The sequence below is a fragment of the Hydractinia symbiolongicarpus genome, chromosome 10, assembly GCF_029227915.1.
Source record: "Hydractinia symbiolongicarpus strain clone_291-10 chromosome 10, HSymV2.1, whole genome shotgun sequence".
NCBI lineage: Eukaryota > Metazoa > Cnidaria > Hydrozoa > Anthoathecata > Hydractiniidae > Hydractinia > Hydractinia symbiolongicarpus.
The window spans coordinates 11,492,197-11,517,789 of record NC_079884.1 but is presented as its reverse complement, the minus strand read 5'-3'; the positions used below and the strand labels follow the sequence as shown (position 1 = coordinate 11,517,789).

Here is a 25,593-nt window from a genome sequence, read left to right as displayed (position 1 = left end):
TCGGCAGTGCAGAATGCCGACGCTAATTTTAAGGGCTGATCATTGATACGAATTATACGAATTATGTACGGAAATTTTGAGACGGTCCTTTATTAAAGATGCAAATACATTCAATTATTCAGTAGGCCTACCAGACGACCACACTTTTCATATGTGTTATCACGCACCTCAAATTATGAAAACCAAATAATCACTCTCCTCAATTAAGGCAAGACGCGTGACATTCATCACGCACCAACGACAATCGAGGTGAGTGAAGTGTCACTCGGCTGCTTAAATTCATTTGACCAGGACTGACAGTCTAAAATTTTCATTACAAAGTGGACTTTTTACAGTCAAACCTTCACAGTAGCAACCTTAATTAAACAGAATTTACAAGCAAAACGGCGTAAAAATGTCGCGAAATGGCAAAAATTAAGCATTATTAAAGATTTGACTAAAAAAAAAAGAATTCCTTGAAAATTCCAGTATTGTATTTATGAAGGTTTCAACACAAAAACATTATGATTATGGCATTTGTGTACACTATTTCATAATGGCTGCTTAATCTTAATCGGCCTATGATTAGTTCAACCAGTATTATGATGCGAATCTGACCACAAGAATTGTTCTAGGATTGGAAATGTATGTCCATAGATTGGGCAGTCCAGTCTAAGACTGGTCATCCATTTATCATTCTCCAAAGATTGGCCTGGCCAGTCTTAAGACAGGGCGCGTTTTTCAAAGATTGGGCGCGCAGAACTAGTGCCAAATGCTATCACATACTATCATGGATTTACAATACTGCAACACTAAATAAATCCACAGCTACTCTGAGAAGGCAGAAGATTCAGGCATAGTTTGTCTGATAAGTTAGTACTAGCGTGTTAAGTGTGAGTGCCCATAACTACATCAATTATGCTCTTCTCTGGTTGGCTGGTTAAAATAATCCGCTGTTTGTAGCTGGTAGGGACAATTGCTTAAAAGGAAGGTAGCTAAGTAGCGTATAAAACACACACCAAAACCTAATGGCGATCTTCACAAAGATATCTAGCAAAGAGATGAATATAAGTGCTTAACAACGCTCTTCTAAAATGGCTAATCCCAAGCTTTCCTTCTGGTCAAATGATCATAAGAGTTTACAACTCCGGTTACCATGGCAATGTTCTAATATCTAATTAGCTCTGCAAAAATCACTGAAGATATCAACTTTGTTTTACGCTGACAGAATAAACAGGGTAGGTAAAGTAGCGGCCGTCTACTCTTTTTTCTTTTTTTGCCTATATTTATCTGTTTTTTCCTTAGCTAAGTAGGAATATATTAGCTGCATTTTTTTAATAGACCTTATAATGTCTAATACATTTTTGTTCTAAGTATATGCTTCCCTAAACTCGAAATTTGTCTTGCCCTAGATGTATGCGCGAATCCTATAAAGTAAGTAGCTATCATTTATTTAGAGTGAATAGTATTTACAAGACTATTTTATTGGTATGGACAAAAAAGTCGAAATTTTAATGTATTCTTGCAGTCAGCTTCGGGTCAATATTGGTTGAACCAATCAAAGGCCAGTATTTAGATTAAGCAGCCATTATGAAGTGCTGTAAAATCATAATGTTTTTGTGGTGAAACCTTTATAAATACAATACTGGATTTTTTTTAGTCAGATTTTTTAATATATTTTAGATACAGTACCGATTGAATATAACTGTTTTACAACCTCATGTAACGATCTCATGGCCTACATAAATATTTGTGGCGCCATAGATTAGTGGTTAGCGTAGCTATGATCCGCCAACTCTGTGAATCCGATAACTTCGTGAAACTCTGTGAAGCCCACAACAACTTACCACAGCTCTGTCTACCATTTTTAATGAATGAATTCGATTCAGGGGGGTTGATACTACTACTTAATCATTTTAGGGGCGTCGGAACTTGCACATGACAAAAATTTGGCGGTAAGTTCAGCCGGCTACACCTTTTTGTGATTTTCAAGTCAAGTGCGACTGTGGTCATTTTTGATATATATTGTTATCTCAGTTAATTGATTATAATTATGTTCATGTTATATATATACCTTTTCTCAGGGTCCAATGATTCGAGAATGTTTTCTAAGGAATATTTTAATTTTTAAAATATTTTTGCTAGTCATCAGAAAGCAAATTTCACGGAGTTGAAGGATCCATCACAGCATTATCGGATGATAGTACATGTCGGATCCGGCTTATTTGTCCACAAATAAATTTTTTTTCTTGTCATACCCCCCGAACGGTCCGTGACAGATAGCTCTACGATAATAAAAGTTTGAAATAACCGATATGTTGACGATATGGATATAAGCACGTTAAATGTGTTTTTTTCACGGAGTTGGCGGATTATACGCTATAGCTCTCGTACTGTGTGCGGGAGACTGGGGTTCGATTCCCCTTGACAGTGATTCAACATGGGCGAGTGAATGTTACCATAGCCCCGGGTTAACCCAAGCCATGTGGGGGAAATTGGGGAAATGGCTCCATGTGTGGGCCGTTGGATGTTGCCGGGAGTTGTCTAGTAGAGCACGGGCCCTAATTGAGTCTGCGTAGCTTAAAATGAGCATTTAATACACTAGGACTCTCCATCTAAGTCATGCCCCCTCCTGGAAATAATAGACAGGGTATATCCCTCGATATTAGTGAGCCTAGCCATGTAAAATATGCACATCTATCTAACCTTCACATATCTTTTGTTTACACACGAACTTAATTGCTTTCTATTGTTATTGTTGTGCGCGAGTCATAACAATAAGATTTGATGAATTTCTCTGTTGCCACATGTAACATGCATGGTATTGTGTTTAAAATCGCGAAGGCTATTGAAATATATTATTTTAGAAAAATGAACAAACACAACACGTTAAAGTTAAATCATTATGTATGTGTATTGATTCATTCTTAAATTTTTAAAAACGCGATCTTAAACTTTTAAAATGCGATCTTAAAAATCATTTATATACATCGCTGCTTTTCGTTCTTAAACTTTTAAAATACGATCTAAAAAATCTTTCTATCACTGTTCTTCGTTACAGTACCGCCTGAATGTAATGTTACATGTGCATGATAGTTATCACCTTTACATGAACTTTCGGTAGCATCAGAACATTCGTTTTTATTAAATATCTATTGTTAAATACATGATCTATTTTTGCATGTCAAAAACAATAGAGTTTGTGTCCCACACGTGAAGTTTAACGATCGCATGAAATTTCCGTGTGGCTTATTGTTTTTTATAATTACCGCAGCTTCTAAGGGATTAACACAAAAAAATGTTTAAAAAGTTAATTACCCATCGTGTCTCTATTGTTTCAGCACACAAACATCTTTTATTCACACATGAATTTATTTGTTAAGTATCTCCGATTTTGTAAACGCGTAAGCAAATGTTATTGTTCTGCACACGAAAGAAATGTTATATGTTTCGTCTATACATGCAACGAGTTATAAAGATTTAAAAATTTAAGAACGAAGAACTACGATAGAAAAGCTTCGTTAGATCGCATTTTAAAAATTTAAGAACGAAAAGCGGCGATAGATATGCTTTGTTAGATCTCATTTTAAAAGTTTAAAAACGACGGACGGCGATAGAAAAGCTTCGTTAGATCGCATTTTAAAAATTTAAGAATGAAAAGCGGTGATAGATATGCTTTTTTAGATCGCATTTTAAAAGTTTAAAAACGACGAACGGAGATAGAAAAGCTTCGTTAGATTGCATTTTAAAAGCTTAAGAACGAAAAGCGGCGATAGAAATGCTCTTTTAGATCGCATTTTAGAAATTTAAGAACAAAGTTTTTATTAAATATTTATCTTAAAAAAATTTTTTTTAGCGCGATGAAAAAAATAAATATTTCTGAGAATATATAAATAAAACTTTTTAGCGCGATAAGAAAAAACACTTGCAAAAAACCTTTTTTATTTTTTATGATTATAAATATCTAAACTTTTGAGCACAGTAAAAAGAGTGTTAATATTATTCCCGAATATTATAGTTGATATTTTGTGATTGTTAACACATTTAAACAATTACATGCATGTCTTAAATTCGAACAAAAGTTTTTCGTTGATATTATTGTTAACACACACACCTAATAATAGAAACATGCAAAATACGTGTGATAACAATAGACACATAAAGTTTTTTATGTAAACATGACATCGTTACGCGACATCGTGAAATGCATGTACATGTAACATTACATTCAGGCGGTACTGTAAATTTTTAAAACACAATCCAAAAGAACAATTCTATCGCTGCTTTTCAAAACCATAAAAGCGCGATCGTAAGAAGCTAAAACATCGCTGTAGATTGTTTAAAAATTATTAAAATGGATCAAATATAGCCATAGTTGGTTTTGAAACTACGTAATTTTATCACTGCATTCAATGGAAGTGAGGAAGGAATGCCTAGCAATAGTTTCAAGCAATTAATTTATCACGTTTTCTATTGTTTTTTAATTGTTTTGGGAAAACAGTTCACTTCAGAATTCTTTTTGAAATTCATTTTAAAAGTTTCTTCTGCATTCGTTTGAAAATAGTTTCAGAATCGTATCCCATTCGTATCTCATTTGCTTCCACTTTGTATCATTTTTAAGCTTAGAGTTTAAAATAATATTTAATCATTTCAACTTCATTTCATGAAACGATCTTTACAAGATTTTAAAAAATGATGACACGATCTCGAAACGATCATAATTGTTTCAATTCGTAGAAAATGTAAAGCGGTTGTGGAGACGGTCCCTAAAAGACTATAACATTTAATCTTACACCATTTGTGTACATGACACTGTCTCTGCGTTTCAAATAGGCCTTGGCTGAGTTCTGACTAATGTACAATCTGATTTGTAACTGAAAAAAGAAAGTAACTATTCTTTGAATATGTTGATTTGCTACAAGTTGTTAAAAGTAGGCATGATTTACTCATGTTTATTTAGAGTTTAGTAAGGTTGTTTCAATACTAGAATTATTACTCAAATTACCACGATAAACTAGAAGTATTTCCCTTTTTTGTTCTCAAGATCATTGCCATGACAAGAAATAATCACTTAATTAACCACATTGTAAAATTCCTTTGACATATTCCTTTATTTTTATCATCTGACAAAGAATTGTCTGCAAACAGCTAATCGAGATCGTTGTTGCTATATCAGAAACATCTGAGTACATTACTAAAACTTTTCAGTACTCACTTTGAGATAATCTTCTCTTTTAAAAGGAACTGTATCAAATTAAATTTCTTTCTCCTTGATTTAAACCAGAGTGTCTTAATTTGTCTTATTTTGTCTCCTAAATTTCAAACTATAGCATCTTACTTTGCTGTCCATTGCCTTATTTTATCTCAAAGTATTTTGTTTCTTTTTTTTCCTGGAGACAAATTGAGACAAAATCATCTCTTTATTGTACTAGAGGATTTTATATTGTTTCATTTTTGAAATAAGAACAAAATACAGTACTGGAATCAGGACACCTAACATCTTGGATCGCATATCATGCGCGTCGCGCACGATTTACGATGCTGTCGCAATTGTAAAATTTTTTAGCATTGTGAAGTTTGCGATCCATCGAGGGGTCGACTTTCACTGTGCATTGTGACTTTCACGATCCATATCGCGACCATCATGATACATCTTTAAACATTATAAAAATCACATAGTTAATGTCATGAGAGAGTAACGTAATTAAATATGAAGAATTGATTTTTATTTTTTTTAAATCGAAAATATTTTCGTTGTTGTAAGCTTTTTTCTTGTTTAGACTCTAACTTATTTAGTTGTTCTATGGGCCCGCCTGGCCTAAACTTTCACGATTAAAAAAATAATAAAAATATCAACAAACAAACATTTTCTTATGCCATCTCGTGAAAAAAAAGATTATGAATGTCGTAACACCCTCCTTCGTTATGATTAATATATGTTTAAATTTACACTGCTTGCTAAAATCTTAAATTTCTTAGTCGATATCATTTAGGAAAAATAATTAATATCATTAAATCTTTTTCAATGATATTAGAAAAATAATTAAACAACGTGAAATACGCATGTCATAACACCCTCTTCCGTTATGAAATAAATAAATAATTTTAATGTCGCAAAAGACTTTAAATATTGTCAACTAAACTATAGTCTGTGAAACTTTTTTGCACTTAAATATTACTTTCCTTATAAGACTGCGCAAAAAACATTAAAAGAACACTTAACTTTTTTATTAAAGTAAATTTTGTGTTTTATTATTTTAAATGGGAAAATAATAATTTGCTATATAAATTTCGAAACAGCCCAAGTATAATCTGCTGTACAGCTTTTAAAACAACACAAAAAAAACTAGCTTTTAACTTTTAAAAACAAGTTTTTTAACATGCAAGTATTTTTATCTTTTCACCTTGAGTACTAGTTACATTTTTTTAGTGAGAAAAACTATTATTATTTTTCCTTTGCAACTAAAAAATATAAACTGCGGGCGTTATGCAAAAATGCATAGAAAATGGTTGTCGTAACACCCTCTGTTGTTATTTTTTTTTTATTATTTTTTTGTTGTTGTTCCGACCATACATTCTTATTTTTCCATGAACTTTCATTAAATCGGACATTCGCTCATTTAACATTCGCTAATACAAGCAAAACATACATAGAAAAATATGCTTGTCGTAACACCCTCCTCCGTTGCTGTCTTTTTATTTTTTGTTGTTCTGACCATTTATACATTCTCGATAAAATTATTTTTATTTCGCTGACCAACAGACCGTAAACTGCTATCTATTTTGCGCGTAGAACAAGTAATTAAGTTGGAGTCACCTTATTTCTAATAAAAATACAAGATGCAAAAGAATTTTTAAATGCAAAAGAACAAAAAGAAAGACACAAGATTAGCTATACACATCAATTGTTTAATATTTTTAATGTTATTCATGATCCATCGCGACAATCACAATTAATAGTGATGATCGCGATAGCATCATTATTTTATTATACATCACAACTATCACGAAGCTTTTCGCATTTTTTCTATCGAGATGGTCACAATAGGATTGCGGATTGTTCGTGCCGCACATGATACGCGCTCACGATGTTAGGTGTCCTGATTCTAGTACTGTAAGACAAATTCATTTCAACATTTTTGTCTTAGCTTGACTCGTTAATGGGACAAAATTTGTGGACAGTCCCTAAAGTACAAAAAATTCAGTACCATTGGTTGTATTGTAATATTGTAGGTCTTAGACGTAAGGTTAAGGATATCAGGTCATAGCCATGCAGTGAACAGTGATAGTTTGTGAGAAAAGCGAAATCAAGTAATTTAGACATTTGTCTAATCCAAACAGTGTACGTTAGCTAACTAGCATGGGACAGGGAGTAACTTTTGAACGGTATACTGTAGCTAACTAGGATGGAAAAGGGGACATTTAACTGACCGTAGCCTCTTTAACTGGGAGTAACTTGTTTAATAATTGAGTGCTGAAATTTTGTAAATCTTACTAACTTTTATTGGGGATTGTAGTTTTTTGGAAATTTTTAACAATTTTCCTACAAGTCGAAAAAAAATTTCATCTAGGTTATATTGTCTTTAAAGAATATTTTTTATAGTGTTTTTTTTATTAAAAATGTTCTTCAAATTCAAGCTTTCAGCTTACTTCTGATTTTTTACACTTACTACATGTTAAGTTGTATTGTGTAAAAATAATAATTGTTTCTTGATAGTTCAATGTCTTACAAACTTCGAAGTACATTAATTGGACATGAGGCAGATGTACGAGCTGTAGCTCCTGCTGTGTTCCCAGAGAATGGCATTCTAACAGTATCCAGAGATTTGAGCTGCCGTGTTTGGTCTCCAGAAGATAGCAATGACTTTAGAGAGGCACATATATTCCATGGTCACACTCGATATGTTGCTGCAGTATGCACAATGCCACCAACTGATGAACATCCTCAAGGTTGCTTTTTTGTCAACTTTTATAGCTGTAGCATCTGTTCTTTGTTTTGAATTTTAATTAAAAAATAAATGTGTTAAATATTTGGAAACAATGAATCATTTTCTATACTTAATTTTCAAAATAATTAAATATATATTTGTAAAAATCAGGAAAACAACAACTGGTAACAAAGCCTAGCCAGTAGTGAACAAAACTTCTGCTTTTTGTGTATGTTTTTTGGAAACTGAGAATAGTAGGTTGGTGATTAGAAAGATTTCCTTTGATAAAAACCAACCTTAAATTGATAGGTACTAATATTTATGTTAACAAAACATTAATTGAATAGCATTCTTAAAAAAATTTATTTACATGTTTTTACTACAGTTGAAGGACAAAGTGTTTGACTATTTGGTTTTACAACTATACATTTTAATGACATAGGAGGCAACTTAACTGCACTCAGAAAATCATTTTATTCCTTATGATAAGCAAAAAAACACTGCAATGGATCACATGTTTGAAGAGCTGTTAGGATTTCCTGACTATTTTAAAAACGCTGGATTTGCCTCTAAAAGCATATTGCTCACTCTGTTCATAACATTTTGCAGTTAACTGTGATCAAATGTATGTTTTCTTTTTTTTTCCTTTTATAGGTTTAGTTATAACTGGTGGACATGATAACCTGGTGTTGGTTTTTGATCTAACTTCACTAGGTAAAGAAATATTTGTTATATCTTTGGACTATATTCCATATTTTCAGATTTAAAATTTTCAGTGAGTTACGTTTGGCCTGTGTTGCCTACATAAAGAGATAGACTGAGAGGCTTTTGATGTGTTATATTTCATTGATTTTTTTTATTTCAGAACCAATTCAAAGATTAGAAGGACATACTGCAACTGTTTGCTCATTAGATGCTGGGAAATGGGGAACTATATTGTCTGGATCATGGGATAAGTATGTTCAATTAAAGCCTTAATGCCTCTTTTCTGTATGAAGAGTTATTTGTTCCAGGGTTGTAAAACCTGATTGGTTTGTCAAAAGGAAGGATGTGAGTAGATGGGAACTGGTTAGATAAATATGCATTTTATGTCAGTTGAGGATGAAAACTCAACTAGCACAAGATGGTGATTTGTATTTTATTGTGGAAAAGCTGTAGGAAGAACCCTACCCTGACAAATGACAATTGGAAATACAGATGTAGATAAAGGATAAACACTATTCAACTTCATGTGTTTTGGTCAACACTATAAAATTCACAATTTATGCATTCATTCCATTTTATTTGTACACACTAAAAGTTAAATTATTTTATGGAAAGGAATATGGGCCGAACTCTTGACTTTTCTTCCCAGTTATATGAATGGATATGTTTATAATTGCAATTTAACAAAGCTTGAATGTGACTATTAAATGTTATCTCTTTAACATTAGCACTGCCAGAGTATGGAATAGGGGAAAAACAGTGCTACAGCTAAGTGACCATGAAGCTGCTATCTGGTCTGTAAAAATGATTGAAGATAAAGGTCTGATGTTAACAGGTTGGTGTATGTTAAAGTTGTATAGTATTTTATTAAGGTAGTTTGTGTTATGTTTGAAAGTGAATTCTTAAAATAATTTATCTATTTCTATCTTTGTGGCAAGGATCATAGTCTATCAAAATATAAGCAGATGATCAGCTGAAAATTAAGTATCAAAATAATTAGACACTAGAGGCACGTTATCATTTTGGTAAAGCAAAAAGAAAGTCCTAATTGAGAGAGGGCTCCATACAGACACTGAGTCATCATCTTATTTAGAGTTACAATTTCAAACATCCTTCTCTTTACTAACCCAAAACAGATGCATCGTAAAGCATTTACATTTTCATTAAAGTTTGGATAATTTGGAAATCACAGCACCTGCATAATTTCGATTAGTTTCTTGCATTCCACAAGTTGTTGTGAAGACTAACATAAACAAACCTGTCTGTGATGACCACTACCTAAGACAAGTCCCTAGAGTGGTTTTTCTATCTGAGTTTGACTGTATATTTTTTATGTCATAGTGGATTTTTTTATAGGTCATACACTTGATGTAACATTTAAAAGATCAAACCATCTTTTCTAAATATAATTTTTGCATGTGTAGTGTTTTTGTTGTTTTATCATATTTAGGAGCAGGAATACTAGTTATTAAATTTAAGTTGTGGTAGAGGATAGGGAGATAATATCAACAACCACTATCACAAATTTTACCTTGTATTCATAATTTTAACAATAACTTTCATTGTAGGGCTCTGGCATTACTGACTTCTTCAAAGTCATTTTTTTAACTGTAATGGTCAGAAAAAACACATTGTCACATCTAAGCCTTGTTCATAAAAACTTTACTAATTGACCTAATTTTTAAAATTTGATTTCAGGTTCTGCAGATAAAACTATAAAGATGTGGAAGGCTGGAAAATGTGAGCGTACCTTCACTGGTCACAAAGACTGTGTACGATGTTTAGCAATACTTTCAGCTGATGAGTTTTTATCATGTTCTAACGATGGGTAAGAAAATGCAGTTAGCTCCATTATCCAGTAAAATATTCCTTTAACTTGTATTATCCATTAAGTTTTAATGCAAAGTATGATTGAAGACTTGAAATAATAAACCTAGAATTTACTATCATATTTTTCTCCTTAACAACGTTATGGTGGAATATTTGTTAAACAAGGCTGACCTGTATCATTAACATTTTTTTCTAGCAACTGGTGAATGGTTTAAACATATATGATTACCAATCCCAAAACACCTACTTTGACTTCCTTTTTTTTCTAACAGGGAATTGGTCCTTGCCTCAAGGAATTAATTCATGTGCTCTACTTAGCTGCAATTTGAGATCTCATTTGGTCTATTTTTCCTATGTCATCACAAAATATCATAAATCCTATAAATATTTGATGATTGACACAAAGATGTAATAAGGCAATACCGTTTTAGTAAATTATACATTGTACGTCTACAGCCATAAAATTTCGTCTTTTAGAACAATTCGAAGGTGGATTTTGTCAGGTGATTGTATTCAAATATATGAAAGTCACACAAATTTTGTGTACAGGTATTTTTTTCTAATCTTTCAGGGTTTGCTTAAAGCAATCATAATTATTATTATTTTTTTATAATGTTGTAAACTTTTTTGTTGATAAAAAATTGCGTTTTTATGCATTTTTAGTGTTGCTGTTATACCGAATACTGCTAACATGTTTGTGTCCTCTGGAGAAGACCGTACTGTACGAGTGTGGAAAGGTTAAATACTGTTTGCTTTTCTTTTTATAGAACAGGTATAAACCACTAGACTATAGCCGACACTTTTAATAAGTTCACATGATGTAGCTACTATTATTTAGTCCAAGTAACACCTTTAAGCCCCTTGCGAAACCTACTTAGGCAGGCAAAACCAAACAAGATGCATTGGTCCAATTATAAAATAAATTTTTTATTGCCTGCTGTATTATTTTGATGTCAATGTTTTGTTGCTGTTAATTTATTTGTCTGAAAGTTTTAAGTCCAGTCAGTGCAATGCCTTCAATAATGTTGTGGGAGAATTAGACCCAAAATCCTTATCCTAGAGACTCTTTAAAAGGGCATAAAATAAAATAAAAAGCTCAGAGAATGAACCATTTCTATAAATGAGAAAGAACCTTTTGACCTTATTTTGATCCAAAGTAGCCTAATTTTTAGAGCTTCATTTTCTTCAATAATCTTATTAACATCAATATATTAGGTGTGATTAGCACCAAAATTGTGTTTATTAAATTAGACATTATAACATCCATTTTTTTTCTTACATACTGACAGATAGAATTCATTATTAATTAAAAGACTATCAAAGGAAAATCTATTCAATAATGTTTTGTATGCAACTGCATTTGTATGTGTTTTTATATTAACTCGGAAATTTGTATATGTGATGTAAATTAGGAGGAGGGGATTTATAAAAGATTTATGTTGTTATTGCTATTGTTGTGGTGGGTTTTTTTATTTGTTAATTGTCTTTTTAGATGATTGTTGTATTCAAACAATAACTTTGCCTTGCCAATCGGTATGGTCGGTGTCAGCACTTCAAAATGGAGATATCATTGCAGGTAGCAGGTAATGTGCATGTTGCCCAAAACGTATGTCAGCGTATGTCAATAAAATGTAAAATCCTAGTTAGGTTTTAAAGCTTACTATACATATACACTACCATTCACTAACTTGAATGACTTTCTAATGAAAAAAAATTATCGCAATACGGGTGCATGTTACCTAATACATCGGCTAATTTAACCTTGAAAATTCAAATTTTATTTCAGCGATGCTGTGGCGAGAGTTTTCACTAGTGATGAAAGGAGACAAGCTAGCGATGATAAAATTAAGGTATATACTCAAATCTGTGCTTAATCTTCTAATGACTGCTTGCGAATTCTTAATTACACTAACCCTAACCCTACGCTTTTCATTTTCAATTTATATTTTAAAAAATTATTGCAATATTTGCTATATAAATGAAGGAATCATATATTTAAATAATAATATATGAAAAGATAGGAAGGGTTTTATAAACTTATGCAATAGGTGCTATGTTTCAATTTGTTGATGAAGATGAGAGCAATATCTTTTTGCCTGATTAACGGCTGATAAAAAAACAATATATTTTTCAATGATCAGCTGAATTGTGGTATTCTTAATTTTAAATTGCAAATGTGACAGGTGAAAACCATATACAAGTGGCCTTCTAAAACTCTTTTACTTGCCAGTGTAATTTATATTTTCAAAACTTGCATTTATTTTTCAGGAATTTGAAGACATTGTTGCAAATCAAGCCATTCCAGCTGCAGCTAGGTAGGTGAATTTAAAAAGTATTATGTAAGATTCATGTCACAGTAGTGTATCATAAATTACCTACATTGTGATGATGAAAATGATAAAAATCATTTTTTTTAACAGATAAACTCTTTGACTTTGTAACTTTTTCAGCTTTAAATTTTCTGGAACTTATTTTCATGGTCAACTTATACAGTCCTCTGTCTTCGGAATCCATTTTTTATATATAAGGCACAAAAATTAAATTTAGAGAATTTATTATCCTGAAATGTTTAATTCTCAAAAAACAATTTGACACATACATAGATGGATGAATTTTATTAGTTGTTCCTTATATGTAATAATAATTATCGTGACTTTCTGTGTATTTCAGTTTAGATTTAGGTGAAATTAAGTTAGACCAGTTACCAGGACCAGAAGCTTTACTTAGACCAGGTTTGTGATTATGCTTTAAAGATCTTGGACAAAAAAGAAAAATTATAATTAAAGTACTTTTGGTCATCAGGTAACACCAGCAATATGCTGATATTATTTTTTTTTCTGTCACTTTGTTTTGACATGAAATGCTTAAAGATTTTGTTGAAATAAACAGACTTTGTGTTAGAAGAAACGGTTTTCTCAACTTAAAATAGTCTTTTCTAGGGCTTAACCTTTACTCATTAAAAATCTTTTTCAGCAAAAGGTCCTTTAAAGTTTTTAAATTTAATTTTATAAGTTAATAGTTGAAAATATGTATAATTTCTGCCCTGTGTTTCTTAAAATCATGTTTTTATGGCACATGATTTTAAACACATGTAAGACACCACCACAGAAATGCAAATAACTTTAATAATGGTACTTTCAGAAAAAAAGGTTTTTAAATGCATAGAAAAAAAATTAATTTCTATTTATGTTAACTCCAGGTAAGCGGAATGATGAAACTAAACTGGTTAAAAGAAACGGAATCGTTGAAGCACATCAGGTGAGGATTGGTTTATAATAATATTGTTAAATTTATCTAACAGTAAATAGTAGTTAATATATCTCTTAAGTATTAAAAAGAAGTTTTAGAAGGATTCCTTCTACTTTTTTTCTTAGAAGAGTGCTTAGGATGCTGTCCTGAATCTCTAAATCTCCTGAAAATTCTTTAGTAATTGTACAAAATTATGCACATGGACCTCAGGCAATATTTCGTGGTAGGATGGAAAAATAATTTTCCTTTGAATGCCTCCAATAGCCTTTTCAGATTGAGATTACTTTCAGACTAGCCATCTTCTTTATTTCAAAACATTTGAAAAGTCATGAAACTTGTAGCAAGATAATAATTTTTTAAACTTTTTTTATGTAAAGAACAAAATATTCTTGGTCAAGTTAATGTGACATATATTTTTTTCCTCTTCAATTTGTGTTGGATTTGTTACATCGTCTTTGTCGTAAGAAGTGTTTTTTTACATACACACATGTAGTGTTGAATTGCAGATATCTTTTTGACTACTAAGAAAAGGTATTTTTCAACAAGACGTGTTGTTGGTGTTGGTGTTATGAAACACTTGTCACGCTATATGTCAGCCAACTGCCAAAGTAGTTTTAAGTAGGCATAAAAATAACTGATAATAAATTAATTACATCCATGTTTTTATATTTATTATTCTATTGTTATTTTTTACAGTGGGATGCTGTAAATGGTCGATGGCAAAAGGTAGATTTTGTTTTAACCTATTTATTGCTAACAAGTATTCATCATTATCACAGTAACACTAATTACACTGGCTCCTATTAACATGAATCTGTTTTGCTATTAGCGTCAGCAATATCATTTATTTGCAGGTTGGTGAAGTAACAGGTGCTGCTGGTCAAGAGGGATCTGAACGAACAGCTGGTAAAAAACTTTATGGGGGAAAGGTGAGTTTTTTTTGAAAATAGTATATTTATTTTTTAACCTGTATTTCAGAAATCTATATGAGTAAGAAATCTATTTAACCGACAGGTACCTTTTTGATAGAGCCGCTTCCAAGTGTGAAGTTAAAAAGTGTGGATCGTTCCTTTCTGCTTAGCGTTGAGCTTTAAATGCACTAGGACCCCCTTTACGCAGGACTCTCGTTGATAGGGGTACAAATAGGAAATGAAGAGGTATCCTGTAATTTCAATAATAATAATAATAATAATAATAATACTGTATTCAATAATAATAAGTCCACTGAAATTGTGATTATGACGTGCTTCTTTCAGGATAAGTTATTAAATTATTAAAATTTGTTTAGTTTGAAATTAGCTGCTTGTATAACGTTTTTAGTTGATTATATCCCTTTGTTTTTTTCGTTTAGGAATATGATTACGTCTTTAATGTGGATATAGAAGAAGGCAAACCTCCATTGAAGCTGCCATTTAATGTTACAGGTGGGTCATGCAATCCTAACAATTTGTTTAAGAATACTACTCTTCATAGAGTTTAGCAACTGCTAGATGTGAAGTAAATAATATTGTAGTGTGCGATATAGTTAATGTTATTACAGTGTCAACTTATTGACTTAACAACAGACTGTGATAGCTGTGTGTTTTCTGAAACAGGAGCTTTATTTGTGAAAGTCTAACATAGGTCAGTAAATATTTTTTTGTGGAAAATTACTAATTTTTTAGAAACTATAGGTATATTGGGCTTTTTTTGTCTCATTTTAGATGATCCCTGGATGGCTGCACAAACTTTTTTAGAAAAAAACAACATCAGCCAGATGTTTCTGGACCAGGTGGCAAATTTCATAATAAAAAATACCGAGGGTGTGACATTGGGTGCTGCACCTCCACAATATTCTGATCCGTTCACAGGTATGAACTAATATAATTTTGTAGTTGATCTCTCCAAAGTGACTAGTAAAATGAAATGTGAAGTTCCACACCTCAGTGAGAAGCGTGACTGATGTCACCGGAAGTAAATTTGGCTTGACCTGAATTGATAAAAACAGTCCTTAGAAATTCGCCATGTACTCAGCGGTTTGAGTCGCCTTGGGTCTCATAAAAACAGATTCCTAATGTTATTAATATTTTCATATTTGTAGGGGGTGGAAGGTATATTCCAGGTACTACATCAAGCACACAAGACGTAGCCAATTCAGACCCTTTCACTGGTATATACAATATCATGTCTATTTTTTTACCACCAATCGGTGCTAAATTTAACAATACAAATAAAAGATTTGGTTAACTAGGACTCAGAAACATCAATATACTAATAAAACCCTTGTTAACCCTGAAATTTCATGTAGTTTACCTAAAAGTCCTTTAATTTTTCTCAATTAAATTTTTAAAATTCTTTTTGCAGATATGATTTGCAACCAAGAAGCTTTGTTGTTTACGACCATATCAAGTTATTATTCTTATACTTATTGTTAATTAAAACTTGTTGCACAGTTGTGGAGTTTCAATCTTAAAAAGAATCCTTAGCTTTCAAAAGTCTTAAAACAAATCTAAGAATTCTTAAACATTCTAAGAAAACTTATAAAAACTCCTTATATTTGACAATTTCTGTGGTCAACCTGAGGAGGGTTTTTTGCAGAAGTTATTATGAAGCCGGAAATTATAATTTAAGTGGCACTTAAAATGGGAAATTAGGAAGTTTTTTGTATTGTAACATCACTGGTAATTAAAATTTAGGTGCTGGAATGTATGTTCCCCAAAGTAGTTCAACCACGCAAAACACATCTAGTGGAATTGATCCATTCACAGGTAGTAATTTAGTAATGTAGTACTAGCCCCTGGAAAAATTGACGGGTTCGCCTGTCATTAAAATATCGCAATTCATTTGAAGGGCAAAATGCGAGTATTAAGAGTATTTTGTTGAATAATTTCTTATAATCAAGCACTGTGGAACAAATCGATTTGAACTAGAATGCGCGAGTTCAAAATGGATTTATTATTGCTTATTTTCAGTGGTTTTTATTTTCCCGAACATTTAGATTGAGTAAGAGTTTGCAGTTCTTTTTTAGTTTAAAAGTTCAATACGCTCATTAAATAACATTGTATACAAAGCATAATAAAACAATAATTCATTTCTAGGTAGTGGAAGATATGTCCCCCAAACTAACGGTAGCGACCTTATTTTTTTGCTGTTTTTTGTTAGTATTGTGGGTGATATGTGTGCACTCTTTCAATAAATGCGATTAGTGTTCATGTCTTTAGTTAAATTTAACTTCCTTAGAATCAACTTTGAAGTTTTTGATCTTGAACGAATAAGTGATTGGTCTTTTTTTCATTTTTTAAGTTTTCTATTTTTTATGTTTTAGTTCAAGCTGGGATTACATATTTTCCTGAGGTAGGACAAATTTCTGCTACCAAATTCAATAAACGAGCACGAGCAAACAAAAACAAATTTTTTATAAAAAAAATCGAGTTTTTTTTAAAAAAAATATAACAGTATGAAAAATGATAATGTCTGTGAAAGGTGTTAAAACCAAGTGTACTGACGTGGAAAAAGGGAACTTAAAAGTAAAAAAGAAATAGATGATAATGAAGTAACAGTTAAAAAAAACAACTTCCAAAAGCATGTCTTTTAGTTGAACTAACCTTCTGTTATACTGATGTCATCACAAATGTTAAATCCTAAAGCAAAATCGTGCTAGTTATCGCTATTATTGCCATCCAAAAGGATTGGAAAGATTTTTTTTGTCTTAAGGTTGTAGCTAATGGGTTCTTATAATTTAAAAAAAACGGCTTTTAATAATATCATGTACCATAAGCCCTATTGGATACTTAACTACTTCGACTGTGTTTTTATTTTTCATAAAGATCTTTAGGTTTGGCTATATTGCAGGTGAATCTATGCTTTGAAACAGGTGAAGAGTGGATTTATCTTGTTTTTCCTTTAGAAGTCGTACCTGAAATTTAGTGCTGGAAAAGCAGAGCAAATCATTTTAAAAATGAAAGAATTCAATATGCAGGTCGACCAGGTAATTCATATAAACGTTAGCTCGTGTTAACATCCACGTGTTTACCGGTCGCACATATTTCGGAATTGTTATTTCGCACATGCACAGCACAAAGTAGCGATTTAGCAGCCAATTCAAACACTGACCAAATACGGTTACTATAGAAACTATTTGAACTTAAACAACCAATACCCTTAACTTTCTCCCTAAAATATGAACCTGTGTAGTAACCTCAAGATTGTATTATGGGGAACATACCTGCGGGTCGTTTATTATTATTTTATCAACTTATTTGTTAATTTTAAGAACTTTCAAATTACTGAAGATGAAGTTAATTCTCTGTCGGGTAGGTTTTTATTCATTTTCTATGATGAGAAAGAGTTTTCAAACCCTAAGATAAAAACATGTTTAGCTTTATCTTTAAAAATCATGGTCTTGCTGATGAGATTAAATTGGTGTAATAACATACTTGTAACGCATTCAATAGTCCGCAATATGTGAGTTGGGTATGATCTCTGGATATATATTATATTTTATTGTTTTCCAATTTTTCTTTTCTTTTTTTCATGTAGACGTTACATCTAAAATACTTCAAGGATCATCAGACATTTCATTGGATGTTGCTACATATATCTCAACAATTTTTTCGAAGCTGATACAGTGGCCGCATGATAAATTACTACCAGGTAAATTTTAGGGTTTTTTGGTTCTTTAAAAACATTTTAAGCGCGGAAAAGGTTAAATTAATTGTTGGATAAAAATTATGTAATGGTAAATAATATTGTTTTTTAAGTTATGCAATTTTTAAAAAAGGAAGGGAGCAAAACAATAGGTAGTTGTGGTTACTCTTTCGCAAACTTTTTTTTTACAAACAATTTCTTAAAATACCATTTATATGATGATTTCGTTCAATTTTTTAAAAATTAGCTTTTACTCTCTCATTTCTTTCGTCTCATAAACCTTTTTTTAAAAGCATAACGTTTATAAGCACATCTAGACTGAGATTCCTTAAGATTTATGCATTGGCTAAGCATATCTAGACTGAGATTCCTCAAGTTTTATGCATTGGCTAAGCATATCTAGACTGAGATTCCTCAAGTTTTATGCATTGGCTAAGCATATCTAGACTGAGATTCCTCAAGTTTTATGCATCGGATAAGCATATCTAGACTGAGATTCCTCAAGTTTTATGCATCGGATAAGCATATCTAGACTGAGATTCCTCAAGTTTTATGCATCGGATAAGCATATCTAGACTGAGATTCCTCAAGTTTTATGCATCGGATAAGCATATCTAGACTGAGATTCCTCAAGTTTTATGCATCGGATAAGCATATCTAGACTGAGATTCCTCAAGTTTTATGCATCGGATAAGCATATCTAGGCTAAGATTCCTCAAGTTTTATGCATCGGATAAGCATATCTAGACTGAGATTCCTCAAGTTTTATGCATCGGATAAGCATATCTAGACTGAGATTCCTTAAGTTTTATGCATCGGATAAGCATATCTAGACTGAGATTCCTTAAGTTTTATGCATCGGATAAGCATATCTAGACTGAGATTCCTCAAGTTTTATGCATCGGATAAGCATATCTAGACTGAGATTCCTCAAGTTTTATGCATGGGATGAGCATATCTAGACTGAGATTCTTCAAGTTTTATGCATGGGATGAGCATATCTAGACTGAGATTCCCCAAGTTTTATGCATCGGATAAGCATATCTAGACTGAGATTCCTTACGTTTTATGCATCGGGTAAGCATGTTTTGAGTCGGTACAAAATCAAAATGAATGTTTTTTTATAGTTAATCTTATCAAGCAAAAAACTATATATTTAAAGATAAAAACAAAAACAAATTTTTTATAAAAAAAATATAACAGTATGAAAAATGATAATGTCTGTGAAAGGTGTTACAACCAAGTGTACTGAGGTGGAAAAAGGGAACTTAAAAGTAAAGAAGAAATAGATGATAATGAAGTAACAGTTAAAAAAAACAACTTCCAAAAACTATTGAAATGACGAATAAAAGTAAAGTTTGAGATCAACGAATAATAAGCATAAAATAAGGAGAATAAAAATAAGAATAAAAATATGTTTAAGGCAGGACTAAAAAACACAACATGTTTATAAAAATAGTGTATTTTCTTTCTTTAGATATCTTAGCTTTGCATGTTCACTTCTGTATTATTATTTTTTTAGTTTTGGATACCGTGCGCATACTTGTATTGAATGAAAATCTATCAAATCACTTTATATTTCTTGATGAACACGCAAATACGTTTATAGATAACTTGTTGGGCATATGCAGGTAAAGATAATACCACATTTCCTCGTTTTCATTTCCTGTCCTGTGGTTAGACATGGTATTCTATAACAGTAAAATTGACGAGTTGTTTTTTGTGAGTAGCATTTCCAACCTCATTCTAACATGCACATAGCAAAGATATATAGGGACTGTCCCGCTTAATTGCATTACCCCACATGGGATTCCGCTATGAACAAGACGGGACGTGTAGGTTTCTTTATTTCGACCTTGTGAATTTGATGGATAATAATCCTTCATTTGACATTTTATTGTACGCGCATTGAAAAAGTTGAATTTAATTTGTAATGAATCAACATATCAATTAATATTTAAATAAGTCCATTTCTTTTTATTTATTTCTAGACAAAGTGATCAACCTACAAATAGCATGCTGATATACAGAACGTTCACAAATGCATTTACTCATTCGAAAGGTGCAGGCGCTGTATACAGAAATCGAGAAAAAGTCAGTAAATACATTTTTGATTCTTTTTTGTGCTCTACACAGTTCTTTTCTTGATGCATCTAATGATTAATACTGTTATTTTGTATGCACACTGAAATGTCATTGAAAAAAGAAAAATGTCTTTTTCTATTTTTACATTCTTGATAAAAAAAGTAATGGCTAGGACCATGTTCTTCAGTAGATAGTTGATGTTATTGAACTTGCAACTTGAAAATGTAATAAAATAACGAAAGTGATTGTAAAAATGATTTTTTTCAGATAGTGGAACAATGTGAAGTTTTATATTTGAAAAATCATAAGAATCTTAGTATCAGTATGTCGAGTTTTATAGTCAAGTAAGATTTATCACGTTGTTTATATAATTTTTAAGTAAAGCCAGACATGAGAGAAATATTTGGCTTCACTGCTAGTGATTTTTGCAAGTCAAATAATTACTAACAGACATTAACGTCTCTATTTTTGATAATTTCCCCTTGCTCTATACAGCTCTGTGTCTATTTGCTAATATGTTTGTAAGTTGCCATCATTAAAAGAATACTTTTGAAAATTGACTTTTTCATTTTCCGCCTTCAATTTTCTAATCAAAACGAAAAAAAAAAGAAGAATTCTCGTGATCTCGGAGAATTTTTGAGTAAAGGGGTTTAGATTATTATTATTTTTTTTAGTTGTTGTGTATATTGTCGTAATAGTAGTATTGGTTTTGAAGATAGAGTTCAACTATGTACATATGTTAATAAGGTATGTTTTAGTTCTGTTATTTATGGCTCATGCCATTCTTTTGTAAACATTGGCGGTTAATATCGCAATTGTTTTATTTGACGTCACCTGTAAAAAAGGACACTTAAAAGTTTAGAATGAGTTTACTGTCCTATAAATTCGAATAATTTTTTGACTTATTTTTATCCAAAAATCCTGGATTGACCAGAAAATCAAACATAGATTCTCTTTCATCATAATTTAATATCAGACATTTTGTCGAATGGCACCATTCGCGAAATGTCGTAGAGACTTGTAAATCGTTCGAATTCAGATATTTCGAATACACCTTTGCACCTAATGCAAACAGTTTAAGATGTATCTACATCAGCTTCCTAACAAACCATGCTAAACGATAGCTGAATTACTAAATACTGGTAGTTTTTTTTCAAAAGGAATATTTTCGCGTAGCTCAAATTGTTTTGATCCCAGACATGATCTATGTTTATGCTTTTGATAGGGACTACTATATTGATATAAATATGCATGGCGTGTTGAGATGATAAACTTTGCTTAATTAGTGTAATTTAAAACTGTAATACCTTTACAAGAAAATTATATTTAACAGTCATTCGATGTAGAAATGACTGAATGAATTTTGTTTGTCTTGTCCTGAAAAGTTGATAAAGGTATCCTGGATTTACTTGACTTTAATCCTAAAACTTGCGTGGTCGCCACTATGTTCGCGCATCGCTTTCTACAGGACCCGTTTTCCTATTCTTTTTCTTTCTTTGATTTTAGGGCAGTTTTTTGACTGTAACTCCTCTTTTTTGCGGATATTTTTTTCAAAGTGTTTAATCATACTATTTACATTTTTTAGACACGTTTTTTATAAGAATATCAAAATTCTAATCAGGCTAGTAATTCTTCCTCTGTTTTCCGAGACAATAGACTTTTTGTTGTGTTTTTATCTAAATTCCAAGCCTGATATTCTTATAAAGCGTTTTCTTATAAAAGAAAATCCATACAAATTAATATAAACTCGCACAATTTATCAATTATATCGAATATCAATTTTCCTCCATGAAGATAGATCGTTGTAATAATATATTGTATATTTAACCGTTTTGGTTCTCATTTCAAGGTGTTTTATACAGATTCTTTTTTTTAATTTTAACCATGAAATCATGAATTGGTAGGTTAACGTTACAGACCGGTAAAAAATCATGTTTAACTACGTCCTTATGCTATATACTTCAAAACCAATCAAAATTGTCTATTTCTTGAAACAGCGAATAAAATCACGTGTGTGCGTAAAGCGGGAAAACATTAGGGCGTCTTAGAAATTTACATGTCGTCAAAATAGTTTTGAATAGAGTATGTATCGCAAATAATTTTTCGACGCCACGTTGTGCATCGTTTAACTTGCTTGTTTATTATCTGCCGACTATATTTTGTTTTTATTTTAGTTTTTATCTAAAGAGCAAGACGACAATTCAATATTTCGACTTTTAGTTTCATTAGGAACTTTGGTAAGCATGACAGATATATCTTTATTAGCATTTTGAGGATTGACTGTTCTTATTATGTTCTTATAAACCACCCGAATAAGAATTTTGAAACTCAGACTGGGATGTGTTTTTTATAGCCACTAAATTTGCCTTGTAGACTATTTTCTTTCTTTTCTTTGCTAAATGTTTGCTGGACTCGGTGCACGCGGCAATCGGTGTGTATCACTTTGTAATCCCGTCACACTTTGTAATCCCATCACACTTTATTCCAATTTTTGTCACAGTTTGTAATGAAATCGCTATTGTATTACAAACTTTCTCCCTCACAGAAATATAAGGAAGTGTTCTATGTCAGAAATTGTGACAGGTCGTGGGATTACAAGAATTACAAATTGCGATGTTGCGAGTTTGTGACTACAAAGTGCAACAAAATTGGATTACAAAATTCGACGGGATAACAAAGTGATACACTACGGAAAAAAACTGAATGTGTTAAATTTGAAATATGTATCTTCATAAATAAATGTAATGTTGTATAATACAAGAAGGATATGAATAAATACAAAAAGGGTATGAATACGGATAGTTCTTCAACCTCGTCTCAAAAATAATATTTTATGTTTGTGTAGATTAGCGACAACGAAGACATGATAATGTTTGTAAAAACGCTCGAATTAAATTCTACCTTGCAGCTGCTAAAAGAACAGATTAATGTTGAAAAAGTAAGTTCGATCCAGCCTCGAATTTTCGAACACTGGATTGTTGTTTAAATTCCTCGCTTTTTCCAAATTTAAGACCCTTGAGTTTTTCCTAAAAAATTTACCCCGGGTTTTTGAAAATTAGGTTTTTCTAACCTAACCGTTTTAAGGGTCTCTTCGAATGCGGAACTCTGAAGAATATGAAACCGAATTTTTAAAAAGTATCACTATAAACAAAAACTTTTGTTTACTGGCATTAGTTAAAAATTTTGCGTATGTTGTCATTACGTAAGAAGTGAAGTATGATTTCCGCCTTTTCTTTTAGAAAACCTTTTTGGGTCTTCTGAGAGTTGGACTGTAATTAGTTTTGCTATTCAATTGTTCAAGCGAATCGTATTTATTTTCGTTACGTAATATTCATGTGCATCATTATTGTCCCGTATAAATAAATAAGGTTTTGTCGGTGGAGCAAAGCGAATTAGGAAATAAATCAAGTAATTTTAGTACAACATCGATATCACTGAGATGGTTACGACGTAGTTTTGTAGCTTTCATGAAGAAGATCATTGCTTCTACTGGATTTTAATCTTTCATACCAAATCCTATTGAAACTATGTCAATAAATAAATATTCTAATCTTCTTTTACTGTACCATCACTTCTTATATCTTGTGCGATTACATCTCTTTGGATTGAGATTTTTTACAAATAATACAACTCTTTAAGCTCACGTTTTGTGGAGTTGGGATTAATTTGAGCATAAAAATACATCATCAAATGTAATAAAGTCTTGTCTGCGTGTTTTTCTTTTTTTATTCGCTTAATGAATTCACATTCTTTTTCTATCGCGGCGTAATCTATTGTTTTGATTATTTATTTGCTTAGCAATTTGTTTGCTATATTTTTATTTAACTTTACTTATACTTTATGAAAAAATAATTTTTGGGTCGGAAATCGGCGAAATACGGGGAAAATAAAAGAATGTTGAAAAATCCCCGACTCAAACTTTTTAGGGTCGGCAAGAAATTCCGAAGGTCGATCGGAAAACAGCAAATGAAAATTTTTTAAGGACGGCCTTATTTGCGTGAAAAAATGCAATATCAAGCATATTCTTGCACTTGCACATGGATTGTTTTGTTTTGTTTATAAAAGTTAACACATAGTTTTTTTATTAACTGTTTTAGTCATACAATCTTTGAAACTGAGCTGTGTCGGTATCTTTATGACTCCATGAACTGAATCTTGAAATGCACGTGATTCTTGTCTTACATGAGAGTTTTTTATTATTTGTCGATTGACATGCCCACACAGGAAAATATATCAGTAGTCCTTTCGGGCATAATTGTATTAAAAAAATTCTGAAATTTTTTTAAGAATTATTGAAGTAAACCTAATAAAACCTTAATAAAATGTTCTTAATTTTTTGTTTAAAATTTTATCCATTCTTGAATAGATCATGTTGGTTTTTTCAATTTAATTATGTGTAGTTCAAGTGGATATAAAATAAATTGTTACAAAAAGTCATGTTAAAAAATCGCTTTGTGATGTAAAATTGTTGTATACATATTTATTAATTTATTATTTTTTCACTTATGTTTTAAGCTTTAAGTCATTTCCAATTTTCTGTCGTTTTAGGTAAAAGGATGCATCTTACAACTGGAGAATTTGTTGTCGTGAAAAAACGTGTTTTGTTATGTTCTATTGTCTTCTTAGTATTTTTTCCGAATGTTAGACTCGTTATTAAAAAAAATCTCTCCTTTGCAATAAAAAGAAACGTTTTCCCTATGGACCATGCATAAATGACTACAATCCCCTTTCACCAATCCGGCAACTTCTCACGCATACCCACACACCCTCCTCCTTCCCCACTTTCTCCTCCTCCTTCCCTACTTTCATAAAGTTTGTTATTCGTCTGGTCTTCTTGTAGCTACGACATTTGATAAAATATGTTAATAAATCACACAATGTTAATTGTAAATACACGTATTTTTTTACAAGAAACCTGTTTGCACGAAACCGAGTATATAAAGCTTTGAATTTTAAAAAAAACTTAGAAGACATTTGGGGAGCTCGAGTATGCTGTAGTTTATCTAATTTGACGCATGGGTAAAAATAATTGTTTTAGAATTAAAAAATCAGATGATCAGTAATGGTGATAGAACTTGTGTTATTTATTTATTGATTTTTCACAAATTTCTTTGGATCTCTGAAATCATAAGAGAGGAAAGTTACGATTATTGGGTGTGTCTTTATACAGAGGCTCATTCTGGGGTTGACT

General features: G+C 31.5%; 1 protein-coding gene across 2 annotated transcripts; it reads left to right on the top strand.

The window, feature by feature from the left end:
- The first annotated feature begins 1,902 nt into the window (after positions 1-1,902).
- On the top strand, positions 1,903-25,476 carry LOC130662831 (phospholipase A-2-activating protein-like). Of its 2 annotated transcripts, XM_057461773.1 has the most exons (31): positions 1,903-1,934; positions 7,697-7,929; positions 8,562-8,621; positions 8,773-8,863; positions 9,341-9,447; positions 10,311-10,440; positions 10,920-10,991; positions 11,106-11,179; positions 11,935-12,025; positions 12,229-12,292; positions 12,711-12,757; positions 13,113-13,174; positions 13,642-13,700; positions 14,388-14,417; positions 14,546-14,620; positions 15,043-15,115; positions 15,395-15,541; positions 15,772-15,840; positions 16,367-16,438; positions 16,769-16,798; positions 16,996-17,024; positions 17,578-17,658; positions 17,944-17,983; positions 18,210-18,323; positions 19,840-19,948; positions 20,309-20,411; positions 20,670-20,746; positions 21,077-21,149; positions 22,577-22,639; positions 23,248-23,340; positions 24,951-25,476. In XM_057461773.1, the coding sequence occupies exons 1-31, from the start codon at positions 1,918-1,920 to the stop codon at positions 24,990-24,992; spliced, it is 2,427 nt and encodes an 808-aa protein (XP_057317756.1). In that variant the 5' UTR covers positions 1,903-1,917; the 3' UTR covers positions 24,993-25,476. The 2 variants fall into 2 exon arrangements, with proteins under 2 accessions (XP_057317756.1, XP_057317757.1); XM_057461774.1 differs by lacking the exon at positions 15,772-15,840.
- Positions 25,477-25,593: the final 117 nt, after the last annotated feature.